This window comes from Penaeus monodon, chromosome 3 (assembly GCF_015228065.2).
Source record: "Penaeus monodon isolate SGIC_2016 chromosome 3, NSTDA_Pmon_1, whole genome shotgun sequence".
NCBI lineage: Eukaryota > Metazoa > Arthropoda > Malacostraca > Decapoda > Penaeidae > Penaeus > Penaeus monodon.
The window spans coordinates 1,621,097-1,630,581 of NC_051388.1; the positions used below are offsets into that span (position 1 = coordinate 1,621,097).

The 9,485-nt window shown below is 32.8% G+C and overlaps 2 protein-coding genes across 2 annotated transcripts in view; both read left to right on the top strand.

Annotated features, from left to right (window-relative positions):
- The first annotated feature begins 507 nt into the window (after window positions 1–507).
- Window positions 508–3,037, top strand: LOC119597903 (protein VAC14 homolog). The gene is made up of 2 exons (XM_037947570.1): window positions 508–795; window positions 2,863–3,037. Exons 1-2 carry the CDS (start codon window positions 695–697, stop codon window positions 3,035–3,037), a joined length of 276 nt encoding a protein of 91 aa, XP_037803498.1. The 5' UTR covers window positions 508–694.
- A 367-nt stretch (window positions 3,038–3,404) lies between these two features.
- The window catches only part of LOC119597904 (protein VAC14 homolog), a 19,566-nt gene continuing 13,485 nt past the window's right edge, over window positions 3,405–9,485 (top strand). The window contains exons 1-11 of the mRNA XM_037947572.1: window positions 3,405–3,455; window positions 4,436–4,653; window positions 4,971–5,091; window positions 5,328–5,451; window positions 6,202–6,330; window positions 6,464–6,597; window positions 6,907–7,048; window positions 7,262–7,382; window positions 7,895–8,069; window positions 8,603–8,721; window positions 9,004–9,083. Coding sequence (XP_037803500.1) covers window positions 3,405–3,455; window positions 4,436–4,653; window positions 4,971–5,091; window positions 5,328–5,451; window positions 6,202–6,330; window positions 6,464–6,597; window positions 6,907–7,048; window positions 7,262–7,382; window positions 7,895–8,069; window positions 8,603–8,721; window positions 9,004–9,083 — 1,414 coding nt within the window. The remainder of the gene's footprint in view (window positions 3,456–4,435; window positions 4,654–4,970; window positions 5,092–5,327; window positions 5,452–6,201; window positions 6,331–6,463; window positions 6,598–6,906; window positions 7,049–7,261; window positions 7,383–7,894; window positions 8,070–8,602; window positions 8,722–9,003; window positions 9,084–9,485) is intronic.

The window sequence follows — 9,485 nt, forward strand, 5'->3', positions numbered from 1 at the left end:
CCGCCGTCTGATATATCGATTTGGGATTTCTCTGGTTTAAAAAAAAAAGAAAAAGGAAGGGAGGATATAGGGGGGGATTTTCTGATTTTATTATTCGTGTCCTCTCTCTCTTTTTTTTATATCGTGAGAGAGATGTGTTGTGTGTATGTGTATAGCCGCGGGGGATTTTTTGTAATTGGTAAATATTAGATCTTCTATAGCGTATAAGGAGTTACGAAGAAATATAAATTGTTTGGAGTACATAGCGGGGTTTCCTTTGGAGCGAATAGCGTAATTCTTTTAATTTCTTTATTTCCAATTCATTCAGGCGTTTCAAGCACTCGACAAACCTCATCAACATTCTTTACATAGCGAAGAATCACTGTTAATTGGTAGATAAAATAATCTAAAACCAATCTTTTTTAATGTTCTTGTCGCCCCTTTGAAATACTCTAATAAAGTATAATTACTATCGTTCGGACTTCTGGCTCTGGCTTAGGCGTGCGGGAGTTAAATGACAGGTGAACCCTTTCGAACGCACTACGAGGAGTAAACAGTGATCAGCTGACAGCGAAGGGAGGAACCCCGACGCCCATCATTTTCTCCGTATAATTACACCCCCGCCCCTTCCCCTCGGCTGGCTTCATTACCGAGAACTCCACAAATGAAGGGGAGATGATATGACATCGCGCAGAGGGAAAATATAACGAAGAAGATGAGTGATAAGGACTATTCGCCGCTGAGCTCCGCCTGTGTGCGGGCTCTGAGCGACAAGTTATATGATAAAAGAAAAGCCGCTGCCTTGGAAATTGAAAAGTAATTATCCATGATGAATTGTTCTTGTGACCTTAATGATGAGTGAATGTTCAGAGTAAAGTCTGAATCAGTGTTGTTAATGGCTTATTGGGCGTCAAAGTGGAAGGAGAAACGTAGAGAGGAAACGCAGCCTTGATATTCTCATTTTCTTCGATTTGATTATTTGTTTAGAGGTTATGTAAGTCTTTCATACATAAGCAATAATGATATACACATCAGTTTATAATAAATCAGAGTGCATTAAAGGAAGTGTGGATATTTACTTGCTTTGCAATATTGGTTGCAATTAAAGTACAGTTGTAATTTGATTTACCTGATATAAGATTTATGTATTTTCATAGTTTGTCACAGTTAATATTGCCTGTTATATTGAATAATATATTGCTCATTAAAGTAAACATATGTTATTTGATGCTGATAAATATTAATTTATGCTATTTGAGGATTACACTATGTTATGTTTTCTGTGCATTATAAGCAGAATTCCCAGTAACTGTTTTAAGGACACCTAGGCATTCACCATTGGCTATATATTGGTTGCTGCAAATAATACAGGAAAAAGTTAACTAACCTCCGCTATGTCTAATCTGGCTAGATAGAGCTTTTAGATCTACCTGGCAATTTATTATTCAGAAGAGAACCAGTCAAAGTTCTGTCTTTCCAGAATATTTAGGATCCCATTTCATTAGCTACTGTTCATTCATGAAGCATGGAGGTCACAGTAATTACCTGACACTTTGCTCCTAATTTACTGGACTTTAGATTATAGGCTATGATTCATATATCACAGAAAGTTCTAAGTGGGTTTGAATAGAACACAGCTGGATACCCAGAAAAAAAAATTACATTTAAACCCAATGATAATGGCTTTTACCTACACCAAAAAGAACCAGACGCTGGGTGCCATGAATAGTCAGCTGCTCGAGTGAAAAAATTACAAGTATATATGGGTAACATATGCTTTCTGCGTGGTCTATGATTTCGGCTAGAACGTATGTGATCTTTTAACTCATTGTGCTCGGATGTCATGGCATATTTACCAAGTCCACTTTGATTAGTTTATTAATTGTCTTTACACAAAGGGGGCTTCTCATACAAAATCATAGATTGAAATGAGAATTTGTTTGTTCATGTAGTAGATAAATGTTTGGTTGTTCTTCAAAAAAAATTCTTTTATGTCATATGTCATCTCTGTAATCTTTAAAATTCTAAGGTTCTAGGGATGGGTTCTGTTGAGAAATTGATGAATCTAGAAGATATAAAACAAAACTACTTGTTGCAAAAAATAGTTTGCTGAAAGTAAAAGTAGGGTCAGAAATGCTTATCAGAATCCACAAATCTTTGCTTGTACAGCTAGGTCCAGCAGTGCCTAGGCCTCTGCAATTGTGCTTCAGGGAAGGAAAACAAAGCTTCCACCAGGATCATTTTAGCAAGATAAAAATTGTCAACCATCTTGGAGATGTATCAGCAAATATGCATGGGGGGGCTAGTTGGCCTTCACCAGAGCATGAAGCATGGAGACCTTGGGATCTTATTTAGAACAATTAACAGGGTTTCTCTACATTAACCTGTTTTTGTGAGTGTGAATTTCGTAGGAATGATTATTATTTATGTATAATACCATATTTCACATTTTATTTTTATAAGTACTTGCTCTTACTCTTTATTTATTATTATTTTTTCTTATAGACACATTTTATTCACCATGTCTGTTTTTTCTTCCTTCTTCTTCTTCTTCTTCCTCTTTTTCTTCTTCTTTTTTATTCATCTTGAGTTCAATATTACAGATCATGTTCCACTTTATATATAATTATTCATTTTCCATGACATATTTTTGTTAAATTTTGTGTTTGATACTACTGGGTTTCTCAGTAATGTCTAATGGAGTTTTATTTTCATTGTCCATACAGACCTTTCTTATATTTCTGTTAGATCCTTTGGTTTCCATCAGTATTTTTACATACTAAATCACCCCTTGTAAATAACAGAATCACTGATAAGTAGATTCACAGAAATATTTTATGTGTAATATGTGAATGCACACAAGAAAATATTTGCTACTTTCAGAATGGTGAAAGATTTTGCCGCAGTCAATAACCAGGAGCAGATAAGCCGACTGATACGAGTCCTGGAGGAGTTTGCGATGTCTCATAACCCTCATACCAGAAAAGGTGGACTTATAGGACTGGCTGCCGTTGCCATTGGACTTGGGACTAGGGTATGGCATTCACTTTTTTGTTGATGTTTTATGTGTTTCTTTAATTTCTTATTTCTAGGAATATCTACAGTGTTTTCTTATGAATTTGATAAGGATTGTATATCTACCAATGCTATAATTCTAACATTCTCTAATCAATTACATTATATATATATATATATATATATATATATATATATATATATATTATATAATATATATATATATAATATATAATATATATATTTATATATAATATATATATATATATATATATATATATGTATATATATGTATATATATATATCTATATATATCTATATATATCTATATATATACGTATACATATGTATATACAGTCAATAACCAGGAGCAGATAAGCCGACTGATACGAGTCCTGGAGGAGTTTGCGATGTCTCATAACCCTCATACCAGAAAAGGTGGACTTATAGGACTGGCTGCCGTATATATATATACATATATATACATATATATTACATATATATATATATATATATATATATATTATTATTATATTATATTTATATATATATCATTACATATTATATATATTATATATATTATATATCATATTATATATATATTATATATATATATATATATATATATATGATATATATATATATATATTATATATATTATATATATTATATAATATATATATAATTAATATATATTAATTATATATATATTATATATATGTATTATATATATTTATGTATAGATATATATATGTATATTATTCTATATATATATTATATTATATATTATATTTTTATATATTTATATATATCATATATATGATTATGCATTTATATGTTTATGTTTGTATTTTATGTATGTTTATATATTTAAAATTATTATAATATAGCATATTCTATGATATTATCTAATGTATTTAAATATATATATTCAGGTCTTTGATAGTCATTTTAGATCTGTATTATATATATATATGCTATCGTAATATAGGATATTATCATTGAGTACTAATAGCATGTGTGTCTGGGGATGTGCTGTGCATTAAGAGCTTGTTCATTGTTCTTAGATGGTATATTGATATGCTAGTACCGTAATGTGTAGTTATAATGTTATTATGCTCATAGCATAGCTCTGAGTAGAAAATGAATCAATGTGTAGTTAGTATGATGTGTTTTTATATCAATGATTTTTCTTGTTTTCTTTATTACTTTTAACTTTTCTTTTTTCTTTTTTCTTTTCTGTCTTTCTTTCATTCATTCCTTCTTTCTTTTTTATTATCTTTCTTTTTTTTTCTGTTCTTCATTTTGTTTGGTTTTCTTTTATTTTCCTTTTGATCCTAACCAGGATCTTTTCTCTGTTGAAAGCAGTAGTTATGAAACATACCTCTTATGCATACATCCTGCATATACACCAATTTTCAATCCTAACTCTTACCTACAGGATATAGTCACAGAAAGTGCCTCGTTTGATCTGGTCGCGTTCATCCCAGTTCTGCGAGAAAAACTTTACTCCAACAACCACTGGGCGCAGACACTCGTGGTGTCCTGGGTGTCCGTACTCCACACCGTCCCTGACGTAGACACACTTTCCTTCTTGTCCGAAATCTTAGATGGATTATTCTTCATTCTCGAGGCTCCTAAGCCAGAGGTCAAGAAGATGTGAGTTGATTGATCTGTTGTTGATAACTGTAGATGATAATTTTTTTTTTGTTGTGTGTTTGTGTGTGTGTGTGTGTGTGTGTGTGCGTGTGTGTGTGTGTGTGTGTGTGTGTGTGTGTGTTGTGTGTGTGTGTGTGTGTGTGTGTGTGTGTGTGTGTGTGTGTGTGTGTGTGTGTGTGTGTGTGTGTGTTTTCTATTGACAGAGGATTTTACTTATGCAGACAATAGCATAACAAGAATTGAGAGATACCAGCAAACTGTGATGAAAAAGCTTCATAATTTTTCTACAGAATATTAACACTGTTTAATCTTCTTAGGTGTGAGGTTGTGATTGGCGAGTTTCTTGTGAGCATCAAGAAAGCACCTGACAGAGTTAAGTTTGGTGACATGATCAATATCCTCATCACTCACGCACAGTCAAATGATCAGCTGGTTCAGGTAGGTTAGAGCGTGTTTTGTACAAGTCTACACTTTTCGGTGATTTGTTGAGATGCTTTATAATGGTATTTGATACAAAACATTTTTCCTTGACAGGTTCAATATTAAATTTTTGCAAGAGAGTTGTTTGAATTATGAAAATTATTTTTGATGCTTATTAAGTCTTGTAAGGAAATACCAACATGTTACTGAATAACGGAAAATCATTAATGGCTTTTCTCTGTCTCCTTTTATAGTTCATTTCCCTCACGTGGATTAATGAATTTGTGACTCTCTCTGGACGTGTGATGCTGCCCCATACATCGGGTATTCTCACTGCCACTTTGCCTTGCCTGGCACTGGATGACCCAACTTATGCAAGTGAGACTTTACAAAAATGTCTTTGTACCTTTGGAAGATAGTGGTTGATGTAATTATTTTTCGAGTCACACTTGCTTTGTGAATAATGTAGTTAAAGCAGCTATTCTTCCAGGCTAGAGTTTTCCGTCTATGAAATATTTATTTAAACAGTTTAGGAAACAGTCAAGTTGTAGTGAAAGGTTGACCAGCCTTCAGATGTTGTAATGTTCAATTTTGAATATGGAAGATTTTTCCTCTTATTGACCTCAGACCTGCTGATGATTTATTTACTGCATTATCCAGTCAAACATACATGTTAAACATACAGGTTCTGAAGTCGTGTCAGACATGTATTTTTAAAATGTACATTTTCATAAAATCATGATCTTAGTGATGTGGAATAAGTCTTCTGGACCATTAATAAGGAAAGGATGGCCCTAAATTACCCAAGTAATACAGCAATAATGATGTATAACTAGTGTGGGATGTTAGGAGTGAACTCACTTATACAGCATTCCTCACACAGTGCCACATGATTTAAATAACTTCTCTTTGTTAGTAAGGAGAGGGGTTCAGGAGATTCACATCAGTTTGAGTACCATAATCAAAATTGAACCTGATCTGGATCATGTACAGATCTACTTGAAGACTGCAGTGGGAAGATGCATCAAACTTCTTGTTGCAATTTATCTGGAAACTTAATGTGCTGTTGCTTTTCAAAGTTATATTGCTTGTGTATCTGGAAAAGTACAGTGTTTTCCTTCTCTCCAGAAACTCGTGCACTGGCAGAAGATGTCAGTTCGAGGTTGATGGAGTTGATTACGATAGAAGATGACAGAGAGGGCCCTGAGGGATCAGCTGACACCTCAAAGGAAGCATCGTCATCTTCCACCTCAGGCGGTATGAAATCTTTTCATTACTTTGGACCTTTAGATAATTTTTCAAGTGTTATTCTACATTATTAACTATTAGTATGCTTAGTAGTTTTATGAATTTACAAGCTTTGATATATTTTTGTGTTTTTTTTTTTCAGAAGTTAATAATCAAGGTCTTGACCTTGGATCAGTAATGGAGGTGCTGCTCAAACAGCTACGAAACACACCTGTTCCTTGTAAAACAGCAGTCCTGCGCTGGATCTATCATCTCCACAATAAGATTCCCAATAAGGTAACAAATTTTTATGCAGTAGATGTGATCTTTAGGGTTCATTATAGGTCTAATATAGCCATAGTAGTGTGTGTACTACATAGATATTTTACTTGAAAAAGGTCCAAAAGATAGGTAATATGAAATATAAATATAATTGTAAACATATCTATAGTAACTGTCTGTGAGAAGTTCATCTTGAAAAGTATATGTGTAATTATTTCACATGTATTGAAAGTGGAAGTTATCAAGTAATGTTTTTCATATACTCAAAAAGAACATTCCAGTTCTTACCACAAAATTGTATTCCACTACCACGTCCTTTGGCAGATGTGTCGTTATCTAGAAGAACTGTTCCACGTCCTCCTGCGGACTCTCTCAGACCCATCAGACGAGGTGGTTCTCTTGGTCATTCAGGTGCTGGCGCAGATTGCATCCACTACTAATCAGCCACATGCTGCTGCCACTCAGGGTAAGTTTATTAATTCTGTTAGCTGCGTTTTTATTCTTATTGATTTACTTTTTTGTCAATTTATTGTGAGTGCATTTAAGTATCTACTTGGTATCTGTGGAGGATTATATATTAATTTTCTGTCTTTTTATTCATCTACTGTAGTTGTTACATATCACAGTTATATAATATGATATACATGCTTAGTTCTGTTGTATTCTCTTTATCTTAAAGTTATTGAAGGAGAGGAAAGAAATAGTGTGGACGAATACTTCACAAGGTTTCTGCAGAACCTCCTTCACCTTTTCGCAACAGAGCGGAATTTACTGGAGGACAGAGGACCCTTTATAATCAGGTTACAATTTATTTTCAGTTTACCTGTTATTTACCTGTACTTTTTTTATCCAAGAGAAGCTGTGGGTTAAAACCTCACAGGAAATTAGTCATAATCTTTGGTAGTGATGGTATATGAGGTTTGAATTATGTGGTTAGTTTACTAATATGTTGAATAGACCAAGGGAATTTTAATCTAACAAATTTTGTAGGTAGTTGTCAGGCAAGTTCTGGGAGGGTTTGTATTTTATTATGTATCAGCAAAGGAGACTAATGGTTACTAAATAAAAAGGTGATATTAGTAAGAAGTAACAATGTCAGTTCCTCTAAATATTTTTTTTTATAAGTTTCTCTAATTCACATTGTGATATTAATTTGTCGGCACTAATGATAATCATTATGTAATAAAATGTTAATGATTAAGTAAAGTTTTTCATAGGAGTTGAAATACTGTTTGTCATTAGGGTAATGATATGTAGGTAATAGCAATTTACTTGTTAAAATTAGTTATTATAACAGGATTCTCTTTTTCAGACAACTTTGTGTAATGTTGAGTGCTGAGGACATTTACAGAACTTTAGCTGAACTTCTGCAGAAGGAAGAAAATCTAACTTTTGCTTCAGAAATGGTGCAGACTTTGTCGTCAATTCTTTTAACGTCTAAGGAACTATTTTCTCTGCGGTTACAGCTGAAGGATCTGTCAACAGCAGTAAGGCATATCTTGCTTTTATTTATTAATTTTTGCCATCTTGAAGAAGTAGTTAAATTTGGTAGGACATTAGATTTAGATTCGTTAATAATGTTCTTGCTTCATATATTTTCTTGATTTAGAAACGTCAATGGAGAGAAAAATATGATGAAATGCTATATGGACTCTTAGTTTAATTATACAGTTGTTTTGCTGTTTAAGAGATATATGTTTTGATGTATTGTTTTGATGAATTTTTACTTAGTCTAGGTATTGTACTATCCATCTTTAGAGTAAGATTTTTAAGGTCAGTCCTCATATACGGGAGGATAGATTAGCCCAGAAAGATTGTCTTAAGAATAAAACCTTTTTATTCTTGAATAATAAAATGTGCTGTTTAACTTATCATTCCACTATCAGTAAATACAGTCATATGCATAATGTGAATGTACTGTGTTTATATACCGTTCCAGTCTTTCAGGCAGACTTGCAATATTGCTTTTTTTTTCTTGTTTATTTATTTATTTATTTATTTGTATCCCATGATTCCTCAGGAGAATTGTGAGCTGTTTGTGAAGCTGTATCGATCGTGGAGTCACAATCCGGTGGCAACACTGACTCTGTGTCTACTAACGCAGAATTATTCTCATGCAGCTGCTCTTGTTCACGCTTTGTATCCTTTTCTACAAAGAAGCACTGTTATTAAATACCGGTTTATGTTTCAGAGTTCATGTATAAGGATATTTCAATTTTCTTCTTGTGTCAAGCTCTATTTGTTGTTGTGTAATGCAAAGTAAATGTGGTTTGGTATGAATTTATCATCTGTTCGAAATGAAAATGGGTATTTGTATTTTTTTGTCCTTGTAATATTATTCCGGGTAGTAAGACTAGACTTTCTAAATTTTTGTATTTGGGGTCATAACAGTTACAGAAATTCCTTAATTCTTTATTAAAGTGGAGACATTGAGGTCACAACAGACTTCCTTGTGGAGGTAGACAAGTTGGTTCAACTTGTAGAATCTCCAATATTCACATGTAAGTAGTTTTACAAAGTAATGTATTGTTTTATCTTTTATCTTTTATCGAAATTTGCTACAAAATGTATATTTTATTCAGGGTCAGTAAAATTATTTTTAAAAATTGTATTCTTTCCAAACACCCTTTCTCTTCTTCTGTTCCATCTCAATACAACTATCTCTCCCTCCCAGCCTGTCTCATTTTTTTTCTTATGATTCTTTTGACTTTATTTTCCTTCTTTTCTCTTTCTTCCTCTTATTGTCTTTTTTTTTCTCTCCTGTTTTTTCTTTGATTTTGACTTTTGCCATTTGCCTCCATTATTCTTTGTTTTTTTGTTCCTCTTACCTCATACCAATTACTAATATCCTCTTTGTTCTTTCCTTTCACTTCCATTAGTTTTTATCCATTTCATCTTTGCCT